The sequence below is a fragment of the Puma concolor genome, chromosome C2 (assembly GCF_028749965.1).
Source record: "Puma concolor isolate L17-30 chromosome C2, mPumCon1.1.hap2, whole genome shotgun sequence".
Taxonomy (NCBI): domain Eukaryota; kingdom Metazoa; phylum Chordata; class Mammalia; order Carnivora; family Felidae; genus Puma; species Puma concolor.
The window spans coordinates 104,121,338-104,146,428 of record NC_141675.1 but is presented as its reverse complement, the minus strand read 5'-3'; the positions used below and the strand labels follow the sequence as shown (position 1 = coordinate 104,146,428).

General features: G+C 40.1%; 2 protein-coding genes across 2 annotated transcripts in view; both read right to left on the bottom strand.

Annotated features, from left to right (window-relative positions):
- Positions 1-7,710, bottom strand: part of GUCA1C (guanylate cyclase activator 1C) — a 32,211-nt gene extending 24,501 nt beyond the window's left edge. The window contains exon 1 of the mRNA XM_025913917.2: positions 7,297-7,710. Coding sequence (XP_025769702.1) covers positions 7,297-7,500 — 204 coding nt within the window. The 5' untranslated portion in view covers positions 7,501-7,710. The remainder of the gene's footprint in view (positions 1-7,296) is intronic.
- A 2,835-nt stretch (positions 7,711-10,545) lies between these two features.
- The window catches only part of MORC1 (MORC family CW-type zinc finger 1), a 167,044-nt gene continuing 152,498 nt past the window's right edge, over positions 10,546-25,091 (bottom strand). Inside the window, exons 24-27 of the mRNA XM_086675499.1 lie at positions 21,826-21,913; positions 20,015-20,068; positions 14,055-14,249; positions 10,546-11,351 (exon numbers count right to left, since the gene is read on the bottom strand). Of these exons, the coding sequence (XP_086531625.1) occupies positions 11,214-11,351; positions 14,055-14,249; positions 20,015-20,068; positions 21,826-21,913 (475 nt within the window). The 3' untranslated portion in view covers positions 10,546-11,213. The remainder of the gene's footprint in view (positions 11,352-14,054; positions 14,250-20,014; positions 20,069-21,825; positions 21,914-25,091) is intronic.

Below are 25,091 nucleotides of genomic sequence, written 5' to 3'. Positions count from 1 at the left end.
GGGCATTTTGCATCAATCTCCAGGTGAAGGACACGATGCTAAGGTGAGAATAGTGCGGCCCCTGTCCACATTCACTGCCTTTTAGGACCCAGTAGCTGGTGACATCATCATCTTCACTGTGGTTCTGTGAAAATGGGTCTGCCCCAGACCCAGCTCTAATGACCAGCCTCGCAATCAGCTTCTGCCTCAGCGGTGTTGCACTTTCCCCAGCAAATCAAGAGCACAAATGGTTAGGAAACTATTAAAGTGGCGGCAGCACAGCCAGTGCTTGGAGCCCCCACCTACCTTCAAGTTCCGCCATCCACCCTGTGTGGGTTTAACACAGACCACAAGAACCACACGCTTACACCGTGTTGTACTTTTTCATGGAGACTTTGTTTTAGACAAGGTTACTCACTACCATGTTTGGGCCAGGCTGGACCCTCATCTTTGGAGTCCATAGGGTTTCCATAATGGAATGGACAATTCATAGTTGTAGAAAGGAAGGAATCTATGTTGTCCCTTGTGCAGAGACAGACCTTAATTTTGAGAAGTATAGTTTCTTTCACTCACCTCACCTACAAAGACGTGCTAATACCTTTTGTGTTTTCTTTTTTTAAATCTGCTTTTTTATCATTAGGCTTTTTAATCAGTTTTTATTACTAATCCATAATTGACATTAAACTCAAAATTAAACTAAACTAAAACGAAACTAAACTATAATTGAAAACTTTGGACTTTCCGGTTATTTTTCCTAGCCTTTGTTTACATGCTTGTAATGATGCTTATTCTACTTATGCTGAGATTTATCAATTCTAGACATTACCTATTTATTTCCCGTTATAGCAAATGACAGGCATTTAGTTCTATGACCCTCATATATATCCACGTAGTGTGCTGGAACCTACTGTATCTGCTGGTGTGAGCAGATTGTCAAATTTTCAGGAATTTTGCAGGCCAACTATTAAATGGTTGGTAGCTCGAAACTGACCATGGTGGGAGTATTTACACCATGGAAATCAACATGTTACCAGGGCTTTTCTCCCATGGAAGAACTAGTCGTTAAACATTTCTGAGCAACCATAGTTCTTCGTCCATACTCTCACAACTGTGGGTTAATCTAAAAGTTGAGAGTTTAATTTTAATGACTAGTAAATTTTGTTCCCCGTATAACCCATTGATGCACCAAAATTACTGACTTCAGTATTTTATATGGAGTTAATAATTACCTCATCATTGTCAGGCTGACACCTCCTGAACCTAATGGACAATCCATGAAAAGTGAGACAACCAATAATTATGTGCTTATGAAGTATTTTTGCCAAGCAAATCAATCTGAATCTATTTAAGCTTCCACAGCTAAATACCAATTTACTGGTAATTTGAAGATAAGAAACCAATCAACTAAATCCAGAATGCAGAATATTCTACAGAACTAATAACTCACCTTCCCCAACAAATCAATGGCATAAATGGGGAGGGGGGGTTGGGAGGAAGGAGGTGACTAGGGATCTACTATAGAAAAAAACAGATTTAAGAGTCATAACCACCAATTTCCATGTATGGACCTTGTTTGGATCCAAACTCAAATCAAGAAACAATAAAAAGGTATGCTTAAAGGGTACATGCACCCCTATGTTTATGGTAGCATTATTTATAATAGCTAAGATATGGAAGCAACCCAAGTGTCCACTGATTGATGAATGGATAAAGATGTGGTATGTGTGTATATATACATATACAAATTCACATACACAGTGGAACATTATTCAGTCACAAAAAAAATGAAATCTTGTCAGTTGCAACAACATGGATGAAGCTAGAGAACAATGCTAAGTGAAATAAGTCAGTCAAAGACAAATACCATATGATTTCACTTATATGTGGAATTTAAGAAACAAAACAAACAAAGGAAAAAAAAGAGAAACCAAAAGACAAACTCTTAACTATAGAGAACAAACTGATAGTTACCAGAGGGGAGTGAGTAGGGGGATGGATGAAACAGGTGATGGGGACTAAGGAGTGCACTTGTTGTGATGAGCACCGGATGGTGTACGAAACTGTTGAATCACGATATTGTACACCTGAAACTAGTATAACACTGTCTGTTAACTGGGATGAAAAACTTTTTCCAGAAAGTCTAAATTTAAAAAAGTAAAAAATAAAAATGTAGGAGGACAGATGAGATGAAAGTGACTAAATTTTAACAATGGTTGAAGATGGATGATTGGTCTATGAGAGTATCACTAGATTATTCTCTCTGCTTTTGTATATGTGTGAAGTTTCCATAATAAAAAAAATTAAAGTTATTTCATTTAAATTTCAATAATTTTCTTTGTATTTCACCTTGTTAATTTTTTTAAAGGGACCGTCAGATTGGTTAAATATAAATTAGTAAATTTATATTGTTTTTGAAATCCTCAAGCACAATAGATAATCTATCGGTGTCATTTTTTTCAGGTCTTTCTCCCAGAGTCCCCCTTCTCCCTTTACAATCTGGATTAGCAGTACACTGAGGTTTCTGTATAGCTGTTGATTTGGAGTTTTCATCTCCATGACCCAAGACTGTCCATATCTGTTTTCCTATGTTGGATTCACTCTCTCTCTCTTTGTTGACACACTCCCTCTTTTTTGCTGAAGTACCTGCTCCAATAGCTTCCTTAGAAAAAATAAATGTGAAGGAATTTTTTTAGTCACTGCCTGTTTTTATTCTCTCCTTACATTTGATTTGGCTTTTTTTTTCACCCTCAGAATTTTGGAGGCGTTTCTCCATTTACTCTTAAGTCTTTAGTGTAGGTATTAGGAAGTTCAATGTTATTTTGACTTTCATTTTTTTTTTTTTTTTTTTTTTTAGATTTTAGGATCATCTCTTTATCCCTGTTTAAAAATTTTCTCAGAGGGCACCTAGGTTGCTCAGTTGGTTAAGTGTCCGACTTTGGCTCAGGTCATGATCTCATGGTTCACACGTTTGAGACCCCTGTCGGGCTCTGTGCTGGCAGACTGGAGCCTGCTTCAGATTCTGTGTCTCCCTTTCTCTCTGCCCCTCCCCGACTTACACTCTGTCTGTACTAAACATAAATTTTTTTTTTTTTAATATTTTTTCTCAGGGTGCCTGAGTGGCTCAGTTGGTTGAGATACCCCTCTTGATTTTGGCTTAGGTCATGATCCCCAGGTTGTGGGATCAAGCCCCGCATCAGGCTCCACGTGAAGCCTGCTTGAGATTCTGTCTCTCTTGCTTTGCACCTCTCCCCCATGCATTTTCTCTCTTAAAAAAAAAAAAAAACAAAACAAAAAAATCTATGCAAATGCTGTCAGTCAATCTCTATTTATTGTACTGGGCCCTTGTGAAACATGTGTCCAATAGGTCTGGAAAATTTTTCTGGTTTGTTTTGTTATAACCCTACATTCTCTCTGAGCTCTTTTTCTGTGACTCTTATTCATTGGATATTAGACCTATTAATCCCAATTTAAAGATTTTATTTGGAGAAATGGTGTGTGGAAGTAAGCAGGAAAGATGTCAGGAAAGGCTGAGTGAGCTAATCCGACCCAGCTAAAGAAGAGTGTAAAAGAAGTTTGGACAGAAGTGTCCTAGGCACTCTTGAAACCTACAGCTTGACAAAGCCACCAGGGAATCCTTTAGTTAAAGCCTGCTGACAAAGGAATCCTGCATCTTAAGAATGGGTTGGCTTTATTATTCCTGCTGCACTCCAACATTGGGGATAACCTAAACCCAAGCACGGACTCTGTGCATGCGGTGAAGGATTTCAAAGCTGTGCACTGGGGCCCTGGTCAATTACCTTCTGGGAAGGTCTGAGGTGCCAAATTTATGGCCGCTACCTTAAAGCAGGTTCTATTAATTCTGTGATGTTGAATGCGTTAGTCTATGTACTGTGCCTAAAACAGTGTCAGACACATCTCAAACACTATTGTTACCGAGCGACAAGGAGATGCTTACAAGGGTGTGTGATTAGTCAAAGGAATTGTTATAAACTTTACAGTCTAAACTTTAGGATTTATTTCCACTTTAAGCACTATTCCAGTATGTTTAGTGAACTTGAGTACAAGCCAAAGCCAGGTGAGAAATGGCAGAGTAAAAAGATTGGAAGCTCATTATTATTAGAACAATCAGAAAGCTGGGAAAGGTGTGTTTGACAGCAGGGAAAGAGAAAAACAATAAAAAGCAAAAATGACAAAAGCACATTATTTTCAGGATTTGTAACAACAGGAAACTTAGCCCCAGCAACTTCAATAGGCATGGCTGCTTCGTGGTATTCCAAAAACGTAACAACCAATGCTCATAACAATGACTCTGATATCAAAAAAGGTTTTACCGGTACTTTGAGGAGGCAGGAAAGTATGAAATGCACTCTGGAATGATTTCCATCCAGAATAGCTAACACTGCAGCGGAGCTCCAAGAAAGAGCAAATCCTCCACGGTGCTGGGCAGCTGATAGTTTTATTGATCTAATTAAATATATGGCTTTTTTGTTTTCCTGTGCATTAATTGCATATCATTTCTTACTGTCACTTGATAAAGAACCATCCTTACTCTTCTCATTTTACAACCTGATTTTATATCAAGATCCCCACACCTTGTGTGGCATTAGTCATCACTGCCTAGATTTGCTTGCTTCCTAAGCAAACATAAAATCTCGATGATAAATCATGAATACCAGCAGACCTTCCAAGTCATTTAAATGAAGCTCCTGAGATGGGCTTGGCCGTCCCACGACTGGCCCCGAGAGGACACTCCAATGGCACACACGCCCAGATTGCTTATCTGAACACTGTCTGCCCCAGCTGCCTCGGCAGCAGGCTTCGTTTTGACAACACTTCTGGTTTCTGCCCAGCGCTCCTTGTCACATGTTCCTGTTCTTGCATGTGAACCGCTGACATGCAGTGCTTCCACAAACATTGGGTTAACAACAAAATCTCTGGCATGGGATATGTCACCAGTTACTTTGAAGAATAACTAAAAAAAAAAAAACCCTGCTAATAGCTCATCTTCTAACCTCTCGGGAGTTCTGTCAGAGTCTGAGAAGCTGCAATCTAGAGTAAAAGACTTCCACTGTGAAATGGGTTGCTTACAGCAGGCAGCAGGCACAGTGGGACAGCAGCAGCCACACAAAGAGCGAAACATACAACGGCAGAGAGAAAGGCAGCGAAGGCTGCGAGATTCATACGTAGGCAGAGACAGAGAGACAACATGCCAACATGCACACTGTGCCCTGTCCTAGTCACTTCAGGCTCTTATAACAAAAATACCATAGACTGGGTGGCTTAAAACACTCGGAAATTTATTTCTCACAGTACTTTAAGTGAGGGAATTCAAGATCAAGGCTCAAGCAGAGTCTGTGTCTGGTGAGAGCCCACCTACTGGTTCATCGACAATCAGCCTTCTCACTGTGTCCTCACATGAAGGAGGAAACCCTCTGGGGTCTGTCTCTTTGTAATCCCACTAATCCCAATCATGAAGGCTCTGCCCTCATGACCTAATTACCTCCCAAAGACCCCACCTCCAAATACTATAATATGGGTGGGGAGTGGTTTAGATTTCACCATAATTTAAGTTTGTGACGGATAAAAAAGGAAACCTCATTTAGAATGGAGTCGGGAGGCTAGCAGGGGGAGCTCACACACCCTACCACTCCTTGTCAGCTGCTGACCCAACTGGAAGAGACTGCATCTTGCTTGCTTGCTGATTCTACTTCTTTACCACCCCAGCAGGAGGAAAAAGGGCCCCACCCCTTGACCCTGGCAACAACCCAGCCAATGAGATGTTGTCACAAACAACTGAGACAATAAAAAGCCACTATACCTCAAACTCCCAGTTTACTCCAACCGACTTTTTGTTTATAAAAGCCTTCCTGATTTCACCCTTTGCTCTGTACTAGAGCGTTCCTCTCCTTTGCTCTGCATACTTGCCTATGGCTTTGCCATAGCCTGCTTATCCAAAATTGCAATTTTCTATTTCCAATTAATCCCATATTTGCTGTTAAAGTAATAAGCGGTTTTAAGGTTGGGGGAGCACAAAAATTCAGCTCATAGCATATCTAGAACATGTTTCAATGTCAAGAACAAAAGCAGAATCTGCCTCATTTTCCCACTGATTTGTAAACTCCTTGGGGGCAGAACAGTTTGTTTGCATCCACACTAAGTCAAATTTATGAGGAGGAAAACACCGTCATACTAAGCAGGCAGTGTTTCACTCACACTTGATGACAAAGAAGATGTCCTAAAAGACAATGTCCTGAAAGAAATCTGCTCCCAACATTATTACAAGAATTAAAATAGCTGTTAATTTTGCACACGTTCAGTTTTCCCTAGTTCTTGGCTGGTACCTCCTTTTAAGTTATCTATTGTTTTGGTTTGTTTGTTTTTATTTGGAAAAGGGCTCAAAGGGCTGTTCTAGATTCCATACATCCCAAAGGACAGTCAATTGTTTTAATTACCACTTCTGCCTCATCTATTCTCACACACAGCCTTCTAAAGTCATCTATTTTTCAGTGAGTGGTATTTCCCCTTTCCCTTTTATTCTAGATGGCATCAGCCCATTTTGAAATATACAGGTAAAAAACAACTGAAATGCACAAGGAAAAGTAGGCAGGAAGAATTCTGGCCTGGTTGGTCAGATTGTTACTTTTTTGTCTTATTTTTTTCTGTTCCCCATTTTTTTTCTCCTCATCTTTGTATTTTTTCAGGACTTGAAAACTAAATATGCTGCAACTCCTTAGGAGTGAGTAAATTCAAGACAATAGTTCAGTGACAATCTTTAGAAACTAAAATTTATCTGAATTTAAAACTGTAAATTGTTTTGTTTTTCCTCCAACTAAATTGGTCAGATATGAAAAACTATTCCAGCATTCCAACTTCTGAGTACAAACAACACGTTGGCAAATTTGTATTGATTTTACCTGCCAATCTAGATGCAATCACACTTTTTAAAGCAGATTCCTGTAATTTGCTTTTCTATAAAATGTCACCAACGCATTAAATACTTTGAAAACAGTCTTTGTAAATCAATCTGCACTTATTAGATTTGTTTAAACGATAGCATTAGAATTCCACGCCGAGATTTAATTTGGTTTTAAAATAACTCGCTACATGCAGAACATTTCCAAGGGTGGAGAGGCTAGTTCCCAATTACTTTCATGCCGTCAGTGCTAAATGTGTTTAATGACTCACTTACCTACAAGCTGTGGGTTCTCTGAAGACCTCCCTGTTCAGTGAGATGCACACGTTTTACCTCAGGCTATTTCATATTTTTACAGAGGGGAAAATGCAGAACCATTGCCAAATAAAAAGTAAAGGACTTACCTTGTTCATGTCAAAGGTATTATAGACTTGATCAACATGTTGACTGGCTTTTTGATTCAGACCTTGCAGACCCAAGAGTGTCTTGAATTCATGCAGTGTTTGCAGGCCGGATGGATATTCCCTCATAAATTTTTTGTACCACACATAGGTCTCTTTAGCAGGAACTGCTTTCTGACCACCAGCTATGGATTCATTATTTCCCATCGTGATTCACGGTCTGCAGCTTTTTCTCAGGTTGTTTTCACGTATGGTCTCTCCCAATTTAGTTCCTCACTTGTTCACTAGAACTGGAGGCTAACATATGCCTTTAGAAAGCTAGTCTAACCCTCTTACAGCTATAGGCTAAATAAGAATAGAAAGCCAGTGAGATTAACTCATCTGTACAGTTTTAAGACTAGGTCATTTATCGCTAACTGATGGGATTGTGCTGCCATTCAGAGATACAGTTTTCTGTGAAGGGCAGAGGCATTGTCCTTGCCATATTGTTAGCCATCAATTATGCCTACATTGAGGAGGGGGGGTCTAATGGAAGGAACTCTGAGTTGCATTCAGGAAGCCTGGGACTAAAACATTACTTAGTTTCTACAGTCTCACTGTTCTCATCTGTAAAACAGTAACAAGGATATTTGCTTTTTCATACCTAAATATTGTGAAAATAAATTTAGATGTAAAAACTATTAAAACCGTGGAAAAATTATACATTGAGTATTGCTAAATTTAAAGGAAGTCTCTGCAGAGAAGAGGGAAATGGGTAGAGATAACCATATTATCAGCAGTAAAAATGTTGTTGATGTGATAGGCAGTCTGCAGATAAAGGGACATGTTGAGCTGTCGTTGGCATTGCTTTTCTCTTCTTTACTTTGAGACAGTGTGTATGCAGGCATGCTCACACAGCCAGGGAGGGGCAAAGAGAGAGGCAGAGAGAGAATCCCAAGTAGGCTCCACGCTGGCAGCACAGAGTCCTATGCAGGGCTCTCTATCTCATGGACTGTGAGATCATGACCTGAGCCGAAATCAAGAGTCGGATGCTCAACAGACTAAGCCACCCAGGCACCTCATCTTTTTCTTTTTTTTTCCGTTTCTGTATTTTCTGTCTTTCAAATCCGCTTCTACCCAGGCCCTCTGCCTGCTAACTTTGTCCCACTCCAGTTCCCAAGCTAATCTTGTCTGAGTCAAGCCCCAGTTGCACAGGAATTGAAAACTGAGCAAATGAGCATAAGAACCGTATCCATGGTCCAGTAATGGAAAGGAAGTGACCTGTGTGATGTGGCAAGCAAGCCATCTTGCTGCCAACCATACGTAGGAGTAACAGAATTACATTCTTTCCACCTAGGGTCATTTGGTCCCAAGCATGGTTATCCCCTCCTAACCTCACTCCATTTTTCCCCCAATTCTCATATTGACTCAGTTCCTAAGTCCGGTTTCTCTCTTAAGTTACTATTCCTTAGTCCTAACTTATTACCTATTCAAAACCCCAGGTTCCCCAAGAACTGGAGCCTTTGGGGCCTTGACAGGAAATGGGGGTGGCTAGGGTATATATGATTAATTTTGTTTCACACATACCAAGGTAGACTTTAAGTAGAAAAAAATTTGAACCCATAATTACAGTTAAATAACATGTGTTCAGTAAGGTTATCGAAATTTGGAACACCTTCACTTATAAGTATTACTTGAAACCATTAGAGTAGGTGAGATTTCTTAGGCAGAGTAAAAAGAAAGAAGATGAGATAATAGGACTAGGTCCTGGTAGGAAATAGGAGGAGGGTCCTGCTACAATCTTCCAAAGCCAGTCTCTGGGGAAGTCCCTGTGCAGTCTCCAATGGTTTGCCAGGATGCTCAGAGGCATTGACTTCTTATCACCATTAACAGTTATTAATCACCAATTTTTAGTTAAAAAAAAAAAAAGAATGGCTACTGATGATGCAAGAGGAAGGTAATGAAAGTTTTCAAGGGGCCAAGAAAATCCCCTTGGAAGGAAAATTTTGGATAAATCAAGAATACAAGGACCTGAGATCTGGAAACTGTGTTTCTTCATGTAAATTATGCTTTTCAAAAAATCTGCATAATGATTACTTGCTGATACAGAAAAAAAACGTTTAAAACTATTACAAATAGTATAAGAATTCTTATATTGGATACAATATTGATATCCCAAACTCAGGAATCCTGCTACATAAAACATTAACTAGTTATAAGATAATGGGGAAAAGTCTTCATTTATAAAAGGTCAAAGAATAAATCTAAATTACAATAAATTTAACTAGAATGTGCTGGACATATTTGAAGAAAAATTTTAAATGCTAATACAGGGTACCAATAAAGACTTGAACATACAAAAAGGCATATTTTGGTTTGGGGTAGAAAGACTTGATATTTGAAAAAGGCAATTCTACCTTAATCTATCATACCACCATACACCAAACAAAATGCAAATAAAGGTTGAGGGGAGGGGTGAGTATTGACTAAAAAAGCTAATTCTAAGTCTGGATAAGATTAAACATGCAAAGATACAAAAGAAAATTCTCAAATATAAAATTATTGACTATCCCTACCAAAACAACTTGGGTCCAATGTGAGAAAAGATGGAACAATCAATGAAAAATAATAGACATTTTTTACAGAACTCAGCCCAAATACAAATAGGAATTTGACATGCAGTAAACGTGGCAGTGCAGATCAATGGGGAAGAGACTGATTTTTCAATTAACAGTTTGAGGACAATACTGTATCTATCTGGAAACACACACAGTTGGATTTTTAACTTACTCCTTTCACCAAAATAAATTCTAGATAAATTAAATATTTAATAATATAATGACTAAAACCACTATAACAAGGAAAAATTTCTTTCTACTTTCAGCATTTGAATGTCTTCTCTAAATAGGACTACAAAACCAGAGGGCTGGGGGGGCTCTGTCAGTTGAGAGTCTGACTCTCGATTTCGGGTCAGGTCATGATCTCGCAGTTCACGGGTATGAGGCCCATGTCAAACAGGGAGAACAGCAAGGAGCCTGCTTGGGATTCTCTCTCCCTCTCTCTCTCTCTCTCTCTCTGCCCCTCTCCCACTCACACTCTCTCCCTCTTCTCTCTCTCTCTCAAAAAAATAAACTTAAAAAAAAAAAAAGAAAGACAAGGATGGAGCGAAGACCTTCCACCATATTCCATCTCACATGGTCTGAATTTTGCATTATGTGTATGTACATAAAATTAAAATTACACAATTCCACAAATATTAAATGTTTTATTGCTTTTGTCCAAAGTTGTAGACATATCTAAATTTAAAAAAATAATCAGTTATCAAGGAAAATGTAAAAACACAATTTACACATGTATAATATATGCTCACATTATAGTTAGAAGATTTGCACTTTTACTCCAACTCAACAATAGAATTATCATATAAACAATATATTAAAGTTTCTGAGGATTTATATTTTCTGCATTACTGAGTAATGGCTGTAGTGGAGAAAGGGCATGTGGTCTTTCCTTTTCAACACAAGTTTTAAGTTTAACTGTAGTCCTTTGTACACTGATTTTGAAAACCACTGTTTTCTAGTTTTTGTAGTCATTTAAGTGAAACAAAATGTTTAAAACAAAACAAAAACAAAGTCATTTAAGTGAAAACAAAATTTAGCCTAACTGACATTTCCATCTTTCTTACTAGCTCACATGGGAATGGGAGAACTCTACAAATAGTTTCTGAAATAACAGGAAGAGTTAGGGAACAGGGCTGCAAATATGTAAATTGTAAATCAGTCTCCATTTCTAAAGCACACAATTTTCTTACAGTTAAACAGGGCAAACCATACAATAATGAGTACAAAGGGAAATACTGTTTGAAAAGAATCTTCCTTTTTCTTACTGGCATTTTTTTAAAAGGGCATATCTTTTCTCACATTTAATTTTGAGAAGTACTTTCAGTGTTTTTCTAAAGGGAGACTGTGTCCTGTATCTGTAGTCACTTTATTCAAAGCGTTCTGAAAAAGGGGATTATCTTCTTTAAGCAAAGCTTCTAAATAACTGTCAATCTGCTCCAGGTCTCCTGCTGGACCGCCCTGGAAAAGAGAATCAACAATCATGGCAGGCGAAGACGCTACAGGGATTATGCTTGTAATCTGGGTGGCCTCTGAGCAGCCTTCCCTGCGATTCATGTAGCAAGAAACCCACATCACACTGGAATAATGCTTTTAATCTCTTAAAATGTTTTTGCATTTCATCTCATTTTATGCGCACAAGTGGTTAGGAACTTGAATCATTTTTTTCTTCTTTAGTGGAGGTAAGTTCAACCGGCTTTCCTTCTATTTAATTACTTGTCATATTCCTAAAGCCACCCTGCTTCCACCTCATCTTCCTCTGTTATAGGATCTCATCTCCCGTTTTAAAAGTTCATGAATCTGAACAGATGAGTAGGTGAATTCTGACTTCTCTGTCGCTCCTCTTCCCCTCCACCATCCTTCCCCCCAGCCCCTGGCTTGTGCCCTCATGGGTCTCCTTTCTGTTCTTCCCCCACTTCTCTGTCTGGGTAATTTCACACTTTCCTTCCCTGGGCTGCTTAATCCATGAACAGCCCGACAAATGCTGCCTCTGTACTGACTTAAATCTCCCTCCGTCAAGAGCACCCATGGGTTCAACCTGCTCTCCAGCTGAGCTGGTTGGATAAGAGAATTCTTAGAAAGGACCTTTCAGAGACATTTCCAGTTTTATGACTGTTCCCAGTGAGTGTGTGGCACCACCATCCCAGCTTCTCCATCCCTCACCTGGTTCTATTAACCTGCTTGTGCATGGTTCCCTCTGCCTTAGGCCTCTGAAGAGTACTGAGGCCCAGCTTTGTGACTGGGGTCCTGTCCCTACAGACAAGCATACATGATATTCATGTTCCCCTAGATTTTCAGATATTCACTGGCCCTGAGGGATGCCCTGTGTCACCCTTCTGACACTGACGGCCCTCAGTCCATCTAATCCTTTGCTCTCTGCCTGGCAAAGCATACTTCCTTCTAGGACTTCACATTGGTTCTGTCCCCAGCCTCTTCAAGTACCTGCTCTGTCCATCCACTTTGGATGGATGTCCATCTATCTTCTCTCTTGTCTTCGCTCTGTGCCAGTGAGGTGGCTCTGGCATTCAGAGGCCGTGAAAATAGAAATTTCAAGTCAGGGATGAGAGTAAAATATATTTGGGCAGGAGCCCTTTGAGTACCTCTCCAATGATACTAGATGAAGCATGTCATATGCTCACTCTGCAGGCTAAAGCCCTTCCCCTCCTTACCAAACTTTGTGAATCGAGCCAATTAAATTCATACAATTACTCTGGCTGCTGCGCGGTAGCCTAGGGGTTTGGCATAGAAGGAAGAGATAATCATTATTCTTTCATTTTTTTCCCTAGCTACACATAGATTTGCTATTATGAAAACCAATAATTTTTATGAACTTTTTTTGGTAGTAGTATCGCGCTTTTATTATATAGAATTTCTTTGGTGTCTCTAGTGTTTTGTAGTAAAACAACAATCATCGCTGAAACCGTCCCATGGTGGCGGGCTCCGTACCAGACGTTTCACACATAAAAACTTCTGCCACCTTTTGCAGCGAAAAGAACCAAAAGGAGCTGCACTCGAATCCCACTCTTCCGGCAATAAATGAACTCAAATAATGACTTTGGTAGTACCGTGGATAGAAGCACAGATAAAATTACCATATGTGGAAACAGCATTAAGCGTCCTTTTTTATTTTAACACGGAAATATTTCAGCTGTTGCCTAGACCACCCAAGGTAGAAGGAGGGTGGTATCTTTTTTGGCTATATACTCAACTTAAGCAAAAAAGATTTTCTGAGTTTCATTTTGTATTTAATGTAAGAGAAATCCCAAATAACCCAAAGGACATATATTTTGTGAAAGAGGAACAGATTCACCTTGAAATGTTCACAGCCGACTGAAACCCAGGCAGCCTGGCTTCAAAGCCCAGGCTCATCACGTATACCATACTGATGGGTGCCAGTTTCCTGGTCTCTCCCCCACCCCCTTCCTGGACGAAGTAACCCTCCACTCCTCAGTCAGGGCTCTCTCGGGGCATTCAGCTCCGGCTCTCACACCTTACGTGGCCTAGGAGGGCCCTGTCTCCTGTCCCAGACTCAGGACCTGTGTCTGAATACAAAATTCCACATGCTTCTTAGACTCTCTGTTGATTTCTCAATTTATTTCTAGCAGCTGCAGAAAGACTTTTCAACCACGGCTACATACTTTTTATTTTATGTGTTCTATCCAGCATTTCTATATGCTGTAGAAATAAGATGGGCTTTTCCTCGTTAGCTCTTCCATCATAGCAGCCCTGTTCATTATGTGTTCATATATCCAAACAAGATGCACAGCATACCCCTACAGTGTTCCCTGAACTCTCTAACCTCTCCTCAAAGATTAGAAGAGTCTATTTTTATTTATGTACCGGGATGAGAATTATAACATTTTGTTGTTTAATAAAATGAGAAAAAAATTCCTAATGGAAATATACTATTGAGGAGACGGGGTGACCAAACTATACCAACAGCACAAGCAAAGGTTCTAATTTTTGTAAGAGAAAAAATAGCAGACCTCGTGTATACTTTCAAAATGCATTTATGTACAATTTCAATATCCTTACACGGAGAGTAAGGGCTGGGTTAAATGACTCGTCCAAAGCCAATAAGTGGATGACAATGTCAGAGGAGGAAGCTGGCTGAATGCTCTTTCCACAAGGTATATTCCTACTACTCAAAATTGCATTACCTACCAGCTGAAGTTTCTGCAACAATATTGCCAGTTTTACCCGAAGATTATTCAGTTTGTCTTCAGTAAGTTTTCTTTTTGCTTCACATTGTCCCAGAGATATTTCATTAACCACTCCTCTTGTATTTGCTTCGTAGATAATGGACTGTATTTTTCTCTTTAGTTCTCTCTCATATTGGACCATGTAAACATGCTGGATCTGGGAATGTTTTCAAAAACAGTTTTAGTATATTTTTAAAGTATTACTTTCCCTCCTCGTATCAGCAAGTGATTTCATATTCCAATTCTGCACATACGTACCAAGTGTCAACTCTATACCTGTGCACTACAGGTGCTCGAAATTTAAGACATGGTGATACCCTTAAGGAACCTGCAATCCGACGGAAGAGGAAGAGAGACAGTATGTGTAATACTCCAGTAACTATAAGGATGAGAAAAGCACACCAAGGTGAGCTTGGAGATCCTTGCTTGGGAATGGAAAAAGAACCCAGTAATGGCGAACCCAGTGATACCAGATTGTGCAAGGCACAAAGGGGGCAGTTGGTGGTGCCTATGACCCTCTCTCCACAGCAGCAGTAGCTCACAGGCAATGACAGAATGGCTGGCTACTCGGGGCTTTCCTGGCAGATGATGTCGTGTTATTTATAACTCAAGTCTGTAACATCTGAAAAGCACAGAAGCTACAGTAAGAGGAATTCCTGTTCTGTCACTCTCTTCGTGTCCCTTATCTGGAAGCAGAATATGGTCATATACTTACGCATATGACCCTTGCTAATTCGAGAGTCTTGGATGCTTTCCAAGGGTTCATGCTGTGACTGAGACACTCACAGGGTAGAAAAGGTAATGGAGAGGCCAAATGCTCCAATTTCAAAATGACATTAATTGCTTGTATCAACACTTGGAGAGGGCCAGGGGATATTCTGAGAAAAGAGATACAGAGCAAATCCTGGTTCCATACACATTTCAGTGTTTCTGTAATAAGGAGTGTTCTGTGTTCAGATATGACTGGGATACCAGAGTAACTGTAAGGTAGCTTCATTTGTCTTCTGGGTCTACCCTTGTCCTTCCCCTTTCCCCGATGCTCACTAATACCTGCAGGCCCTTCCCAGACACTGCCCACATCAGCATCTTTAAGCACACATTGCCCTCATGTATTTCTCCCTTTTCGATAAAATCCTTTAAACAAACAAACCATACCCCCCTAAATATTTTGAATTCCACTTAAAATTCACTAACCATCTCCTAAATTCAAGGCATGGAATTTTGTTATAGGTGATACAAAGATATAGAAGGTCCAGCCTTTGCCTTCAAGAAGCTTCCAGTCTACAGAACGAGATAACACAAGTGTGCAAAAAATGTGTCTTATGGGAAAAGATGCACTGTGCTGCTAGTGAGGCACAGATATTATTACAGTTGAGAGGAGGGTACAGATTCTCCATTAAATTAAAGATCACTGAAGTCCTGACTTAAAGTGCTTGACATGGATTAATATCAGTAACTTACCCTGCAATTATTTATGCTTTGCATTTGCTATTTGGGAACAGGGACCCATTTTAGAGTCTTAAACTGCCTGGACACTTGAGTGAAGGCACCAAGAATTAAAAAGATGCTGAAATCCTCGATCTGGCTCTACCTATTCTTACCTTACTTACTGAGTTCCAGGCCTCATTCTTCCAGGAATATACCAACCTCATTCCTGCCTCAGGCCCTTCGCCTTTCCTGCTTTCTCTTTCCATTTGTTCAGCCCTAACCTACACAACGCTCATTCTTTGCCCTTCAGGTCTGCGCTGGCTCAGGTATTCCTTGCTCACGGCATCTGAAATAGGCTGTCCCGTCCCAACATGCACTGTCACTGTCTATCCCCAGGCCCTGTACAATTATTGTATGGTATATCACATGTTTATTTATTTACATGTTTAGTATCTATCATTATGTGATGCTACATTATGCTCTGTTCATTACCTGTGTTTACTCAAGAATGTAACCTCGATGTAAAAAAAAAAAAAATTGGTTTTATTCACCTCTCTGTTTCCCATGCCTTCCACACGTCACTAAATAGTGGGGAGTTAGGAGAGCAGATGTACAACATTCACAGCAAGAGAATTTTAAGCATGCAGACCAATCCTGTCCTGAAACCCAGGCTACATTCTGAGATCTTGGAAGGGAACCTACTTTTGAACATCCTCAATTCAACCTACAGGAAGTTGATGATTTACAAGGCAACAACTACCTCCTCCAGAAAGCTTCATAGATGCTTTTTTGTGGAGGCTTTAGTCCAACCCAGGGAGTGACATCTCCCATGGCCTGAAGGTAGAGTAGGGTAAATAATTCAGCTCAGCCAGAATAAGAAGGACAGGGTCACAGATAGTTCAGATATTACCAGTCACTCAGGGCTCTTAGTGTTCAAAATTCTAGAACTTCACAGTATTTGCCATTCTGAAAAATGGCCAGGGAATACTTTTTAATAAAAGCAACAGCAGTAATAATAATAATAATTATAATAATAGGATAAAATTAAAAAGAAATCTGAAAACAACAGTATTGCTTATCAGCAATGAAAAGGAACATACTATTGATAACGTTCGATGTGAAGGGCATTATGCCAAGTGAATAAAGCCAATCAGAAAGTGACACGTGCTATACAATTCCATTTCTACAGCATTACTGAAATGACAAAATTACAGAGATGGAAAACAGATGAGTGGTTGCCTGGAGTTGAGGTGCTTATCTGTGTGCAGTGTGACTATAAAGGATGGCACACGGAGATGTGTGGTGGTGGGAGTTCTGGATCCTGATTTTGGTGGTGGTTACACAAGCTTACACATATGATAAAATGAGACACATATTTCACTAACGTAAATTTTGTAGTTTTGATATTCTACCACAATTATATAATTCCATAAGACCTAAGCATTAGGAAAAAATTGAAAGGTATATGACATCTCTCTATTATTTTATAATTTCCTATGTATCTATAATTACTTAAAAAATAAAAAGTTCATAACAACACTTTTGTTTTTTTTAATGTTTATTTTTGAGAGAGAGACAGACACAGCATGAGCAGGGGAGGGGCAGAGAGAGAGGGAGACACAGAATCCAAAGCAGGTTCCAGGCTCTAAGTTGTCAGCACAGAGCCCCACGTGGGACTCGAACTCATGAGCTATGAGATCATGATCTGAGCTGAAGTCGGAGGCTTAACAAACTGAGCCACCCAGGCACCCCCAGACAACACTGTTAAATACAGCATGACATAAGGAATGTTTATATAGCACACTACATTCAAAGTCATATTTTGTCTCTCAAAGTTCACAATTTTGTAACCAAGCAAACTATTTCCTTCAAACACTACCAACCAGTTTTCTGATTTAGTCTTCTGCTTTTCTCAGGCTAACATCTCTAGAAGGTTTCTATAAAAGGTAGCAATTTTGAGAACTTTCAAAGTCAATGTAAAAGGACTTCTGGTTGCATTAACATTTTAATTAAGATGAGTAGAGAATTGTAACAAGATGAGAAGCTTAGTTCTGCTGGCTAAACCTACTCTCGTAGAGGTATTTGAGGAGGATCAAAAATGGAATTCTTTTCGAACTCCTTTAATTCAGAACAGAATTAGGATTTGAAAGAAAGGATATGCAACTGAGAGTTTAATTTTCTGCCTTGAACTTAAAAAGTCCGAGTTCTAGCAGCTCTGGAGCCCCAGAATCCTAAGAAGTTAAGGCAGTCCTACAAGATCTACAGATTTTGTACTCTACATATAAGTATATGCATGTGAGCCTTTATGTGGTCAGGCACTACAGCAGAAACAATCAACTTTGACTCAGTGCACAAATGGTAATAAGGTCTAGATGCATTCAAAAGTACTGAGTGAATGCAACAGGATATAGAACTTGATAAGAGAGAATTGTAACTTCAAGGATTCTATAATCTACTAAAGGAGAAAATAAAATACAAGAAACAACTACAATACAAGGCAGAAAATTTAACTAATGCTAAAATGGCTTTAAGTTTCTCTCAGAATACAGAAAGTCACATGGACAGACTGAGGAAGGCTTGAAGTGGAAGGTAGCATTGACCAGACTCCACATAGGGTGGACACGATTTCAAGAGGCCAACTGTGGACTGGGAGAGTAGTCAAGTATGTCGTGGGGGACAGCACAGGGAAAGGCTAAGAGGCAGGCCAGTCTAGTGGAATGGAGCAATTCCATTTTGTATGGGGCAGATGGTTTGTGAGAGGAAAGAATAAAAGATGATGGCTCAGGTCAGGTCACATACGACCACCTGTGTGGTCATAAATAATCTCTCACTATTAGCAGTTATGGAAACCAGGCGATGGTGACCAAAGACATTTGTGACTTATCAAGGGTCCTCCTGTGCTTTGTTGAAGCTATCTTTACTAAAAATATGCAGAGTAAGCCAAGTTGCATAGATCTGTCCTCTACATCGATTTCAAAACATGATTTTAATAATTTTTATAACCGTCCACCTAAAACTACCAATTATTAATAAAATCCTCATGACCAAGTAGTTTCATATTGGAGAAGTCATGATTCCAATTGTGCTATATTTTGCTTGCAACATCTCTGTTTCAACAGGAAGTCATGGGGTCCTGACTGTTTAGCTTCCTTTGATCCTTTGAATTCCACTTGCCCTAAACAAAAAGAGAATTCTACTCATCAGCTCTGCTAACACTGTTCCCGTGTATAAATACTTATTCAGTGTGGCCTCCAAAACCCAACAACGACCTGGCTCTATTACTGATCCTATAGACATTGGAAAAATGCCATTTTGTATTACATATATTATGTATGTAAAGGACTTACATAAGCCTGGATAAATTAAGATGTGTGACACCCTAATTCTTAGCAAATTTCTAAGTTTCATGGTGTGAAGTATTTAAATCAGAATTTCCTAACCAGCAAATTAAGATCTGTGGAAGATCCAGGAGCCTTACTGGTAACTCTTCAAGCTGGCTGCCACAGGTTTACGGTTGGGACAGTTCCTGATGGGACACTAAACAACCTGCCCACCACACCCTCCCCTTTTCATTGTCAGCAGCTCCCCCATATGTGTCTCATCATGCAATGTCAAGCTCTCTAGTAAGTAAACAATAATTCTTTTATACCAAAAGGCTGAGACACTGTGGTACGCCTATTACAAGTAACACGTGCAAACTCTGTCACAGGATGAAGTCTGGGTAAGAAGATGGAAGAAAGTGATGCAGAGAGTGAGCTTTGGGTGGGATGAATCTGGGTTCCTGAATCTGCTACTTATTTGCATCATGACATTGGAATATTGTCTTTCTGACCCTCTAGTTTCTCATTACTAACATTAAGACAGTGGCACCGACCTCCCAGTGTTGAGAGAGTTAGATGAGGGAATGGCTATTAAAGGACTAGTTCAGTGCCTGGCTCTACTACTGTCTCTTGATCAACTGAAGTTTTTACCTTCACTGATGAAAATAATATTAGTGCTAGAACAGGATATCACTTATCAAGCATAAGTACTTGTACTAGGATTAATTGTTTTTATAACTACTTTTATAATGGAAAAACCATAAACTTAAAAAACTGTCAGTAGGATACCAAAAAACAAAACAAAACAAAAAAACCCCAGAGATAGCAAGTTGCCCAAAATAATTAAAAACTTTAATCTACAAATGATTTCTGGTTTAGTCCAGTGTCTCGAGGATTTAATCTATTTCTTAGACACAGGATGTCATCATGTTTTCTGTTCAAAATATAGACCTACTCTAAGTTCATAAGTTTCATGCTGTGGAAACGTTTGCATTTTAAAATTCAAAAAGATGTTGCTTTGTGACATCTGATATGCTACACATTAATCTTATTCTTGATAAGAGAATGCAAATTTGATTTCCTTCCAAATCTAACATTTGGAAATGTATATTATTTCTCCTTTGGAATATGGGATCATTTAGAATATAAATGACTACCTTGAAAAAAAGCTTACCTGGCTGAAGCCCATTCTCAGCTTTTTGTTTGTCTGCTCTGGGCACTGCTCCAGCTGTTTTGTAAATGATAACAGAACAGGATATTAACTTTTGGAGGATGAGCTGTCTACAACAGAGTTATGACATGCAAGTATCTAGTACTAAAAAGCATCAAAGCCTAGAACTGGCCAACATTGGTACTGTGGGTCTTTAAAGGCTGGATCTAATGAAATTAATTAACTAAAGTATACCTCACCTTATTCCAAAAAAAAGATTAAGGCAGTTTACATAATTAACAAACAACATGGTTAAAAAATTGCAATAGAAAAAAAAAAGAAAGTGAAGGAAAAGTAAATGACAAATACTAAGTACTCAAGACGGATGTCAAGAAGGCAGTTGGAGTATATGGGTTTCTTGAATGGGAATACCACAGAAATAGACTGGGGAGTCACTGGTGTATGGGGCAATACTCAAAGTCACAGACTCGTTGAGGTCACCTAGAAACAGGACTTCACAGACAGAAGACAGTGGCCCAGAAACGGGCCCTCAGATGTGCCAACATTTAGAAACCAGAGAAGGAGTTGAGTTGCGAGCAGAAAAGACGGGAGGGAGAAAAGCAAGAAAACGAGAAGTGTGTTGTCATGGAAGTTACGCAAAGAAAGTGCTTCCAGAAGGAAAAAGTAGGGGCGCCTGGGTGGCTCAGTCAGTTGAGCTTCCAACTTCAGCTCAGGTCATGATCTCACGGTTCGTGAGTTCGAGCCCCGTGTCAGGCTCTGTGCTGACAGCTCAGAGCTGCTTCGGATTCTGTGTCTCCCTCTCTGCCTCTCCCCCGCTCATGCTCTGTCTCTCTCAAAAAAAAATAAACATTAAAAAAATTTTTTTAAATAAAGGAAGAAGGAAAAAGTAGTCAACTGGGTTGAAGGTCTCCAAGAGGTCAGATAAGAAGTGACTATTGCATTTGGTCACTGGTGGCCTCACAAGACAGTCTAGTGAAGTAGTAGGGGCAAGGATGAAGTGAGGAGACAGAAGGCGAGGGAGCAGAAACAATAATTACAGATTAGAAAAGTAAGGGGTTTTCCCCAGGATTAGATTAAGGCATATGGCCCCTCTGTCAAATTAATCATTTGGTGTTCTTTTCACTAAAAGCCATTCTATGTACATCCATCCCTTCCACAAGCAATGCTGAGCATGAAGGTGGAGAAGCCATCCCCCACCCTCCTGTACCCCAAGGTCCCTCTCCACTCCAGTGAGCAGCTTCTGGCGGCCTCAGGCCTGCACACCTCACTCAGCTTCACCACAGCCTGCAGTGACTTAGCAGCCTGGGGACAAACTATTGTGAGCTCAGGCAGCAGAACAAAGTTTTCCTTCTAATCATAATATGGCACCGTCCCTCAAAGGAGATTTGGTAAATACAGATTTTCTTCATCTTTCCTTCTGATGTGTGACTGATTCTAATAAGACTAGTGCTCTGGACACCTGACATGACTGACCTACCCAATCCTCACTCAGCCCCTCGTAAAAGGTGTCTGAGAAAAGGTATCCAAGGGATAGAAACTAGTTGTGGTGTCATGGAGGGAAGGCAGAAACCATGTCATTTCTTTTCATTTCTGCAACTTTCTCTGTTCTCAGTCTATAAGACCTTCCCAAAGTTTATCTGAACCTCGGCACACTGGTTTTAAATGCAGTTTTCATTCGGAGTCATCCATTTGGTATAAAGATCCCCATCCTCGTTCACATAAGCCATTCCAGGTGAAGACACAATGTGTCTTCAATGAAGATTAAGTTTAGGCTATTCTGTCACTCCCTCAAAGTTCCAATAAAGCCAGTTTACCTCAAAACTTGCCATGAGTTCCTCCACAGATGTGTAGCCAAATTCTGATGGTAGCCGATGCTCAGAAAAAAAGTACAGAAGAATCTCCCTAGGAATAGGAGCACAGCAGAGATGGTGATATACCAGGAAGTGTGATGCAGCACTCACCTGTCAGAACTGGGTATCTCCTGGGTGTTAAACATCTCGGCAAAGATGAACATTCGTGCCCACCAAATGGTTTTACCACTGTCATCAAAGTCTTCCTCAAAAAGCACAGACTGGGGAAAGGGAGGCGGGTATGCCTATAAAAGGGCAACAGGAGGAATCCTCATGGTGATGAACTGTTCTGTATTTGTGTCAATGCCAAGATTCTGTGATAGTGTTACCACTGAGAGAAACTAGGTAAAGGGCACAAGAGATCTCTCTGTATTATTTCTCACAACTGCATGTAAACCTACACTTATCTTAAAATTAAAAGTTAATTTAAAAAAGAAAGGTAGAGGGGCACCTGGGTGGCTCAGTCGGTTGAGCATAGGACTTCAGCGCAGGTCATGATCTCACAGTTCCTGACTTTGAGACCCGCTCAGCATGGAGCCCTCTTTAGATCCTCTGACCCACCCCCTACCCTTCCCCTGCTTTCTTGCTCTCTCTTTCTCAAAAATAAACAAACCTTTAAAATTTTTTTTAAAAAATTAAAAATTACTGAAAAAGTAAGAAAGATAAAAAGTAGAAGGAAAGAAAAAGAAGGAAGGAAAGAGAAAGGAAGGAAGAAAGGAAGGAAGGAAAGGAGGGGGGAGGGAGGGAGGGAGAGAGAGAGAGAGAGAGAGAGAGAGAGACAGAGAGAGAGAGAAAGGCAGAAAACAAGCATGATCTCACAATGCCCATCCATAATCAAGCAGCCCAGGAACGCCCTGCACCTACTTGAGTGTTCTCAAGAGAACTCAAGTTCTAAGAAAACTTAGCATTGCAAAATACCTGGAGGAAAGACATTTCCTAGTGACTTTTTTTTCCCTAAGAAAACCAAAGAACTTAACTCTCCAGAGTAATTCCTTTTATCCAGGGATCCACAGATCGCGGATACTCTTAGGAATCCTATGTGAACCCTGATCTTTCCAGTGATTGGCCATTGTTCTGACAGGTGCTTCATTTTGCCAAGAGGCAGTAGCGCCCCGCCCTTGTAGTGTGACAGGTTTTTTAGGATTAATCACCTAGATGACACATATTTCATTCCTGGGAGAATATGAAATCTAGAAATTTATAGCTACTATATCTTAAAGGTGCATAAGAGTGTTTTTATGTTGAAGGGTTCTAAGAACCTCAGGTAAATTACCCAAGGGATTTACAAAACTTTTCAATTGTGAAATAATATGGCACACAAAAGGTAAAATAGCTGTTTCCCACATAATTTACATTCCTAGTGTTTTAAGTGTATTATTGGTTTTAATACTCATTTATAGTTTTAAAGATTCAATCCAAAACATTAAAAATCCTCAGCATGGCACAACATCAAATATAACACACAAACACACACTCCCCTCAGAATGATTCCAGGTATGTGAGAGGAGCAGAAATCAGACGGCATGGAAAGAAAAGCTGTAACTAGAGTCCCGAGGAAAGGGGACTTGTGGTCACTTTTATGGCTTGTTTGGTGGGGCAGAAGGGGTGAGGTCTTTTACACAAGCCACTCCGCTCTCTCCCTAAATCCAGCCTCCCATTTCTCCAACACAGGGTTCAAGCCTCTCCTGAGCAACAGTCCTTTTCATACATTTTTTGGGGTTTAGATTTAGAGCAAATCAGCAATCTTCTAAGGAGGTACCTCCAGAGAAACAAATATTACGTGCTGGCGGCATGTGGTTGGGACTGAGAGAGCATTGAAGGGGCAGGTCGGGGAGACCAAAAGTTCTGGATTCATTCTGAATTATTCTCAACCTGTGGAATTTCTACATCAGAACTCACAGCAAACATCATCTATAGTCTAAATAATTTCTCACAAATACATACTATTATTTCTAAAGATAGACAGACATTATTTTAAAATAAAACACAACTTTGTTTGAAAGTTCTACAGCTTTTGCCGTGAAGTATTTTCTCAAGACACTCAAGGTCATTAACCCCATAGGTAGTCCCTGAACCCCACTACAACATAGCTTTTTCCCAGTAGCACCAGACAGAGCCTGGCATTGCGCCCCTATGCTGGGAACCCACACATTCTTATTACACGGAAGTCAGGCTGGTGGGTGGTACAGACAGCGAGAAATGCTGGGATGGGAAAGCGAATACACCACCATGGGCACTGTGACAGGGGCCCACACCATCATGGGGAGCCCTAAAGGAGGAGGAGGAGTTAGCTGGCTGTGGGGCAGGAGGGCAGCGGAATGTGAAGGAAGTATTCTAGGCCAACTGCACTACGTGCTGGGGACAAGTATTTTCTGGCAATATTGAGCCCCCTGGCCACATTCAACCACTCTTTATAAAGTGCTAGAAAGCTGTTAAGTGCTACTATATGTTTTATAGTATATATAACCTCATGTAATCTTCATGGAAACTCTTTGGTTGAGGAATTATTCTTACCTCGAGCCACTATGGTTTCCTGATTGTTACGGACCCACCCCCACCACAGGCCCTAGTAGGTCCCCTGCACCTTCCTTTGTCTCTAACCCTCTAGGACCTCTGGTTTCTGCCTTTTACTCTCTCCTCCACAGAGCTGCTGATAATTAGCTTTTCCCTTGGGGATTCTGTCCCACAAAACTGATGAGACAGAGGACAAAGTATACAGGTCCTGCAGTCTCCAAGCACAAACACACAGACCTTTTCCTTTTTCTGAAGGATAAATTCGGAAAAAAACTGCCATATGCTGTTAGAAAACTGTAAGATTCTAAAAATCACAGAAGAGGAGTCTGAATGCAGTTACGAACTCTTAAAAAATTCCTTCATTTATTGTCTTGAGTCCCTTTCTTCAGTGATTTTCCTTGATGATATCTTCTTTTGTATCTTATCAAACCTCTCTCCACTCACAAACTTCAGGTGTCCTTTAGGACGGTCATAGTGATTCTCTAATCCATGAAAGGTCCTTCAAGGACATATGACAGCACAAAACTCTAGGAATATATTGGTGTCTGTTCACTAGTATCCACTTAATCAGGTAGACACTGTGCATTCTGGGAGATTCATGGGTCAAGTCCTGCCTTTTCAACAGGACTCTTGTCCCACCAGAAACAGCCCTTCTTCCCTTGGAGCATTTACTCACAATTCTACCCCCAGGCTTCACAATAAAATCAGGAAAATGT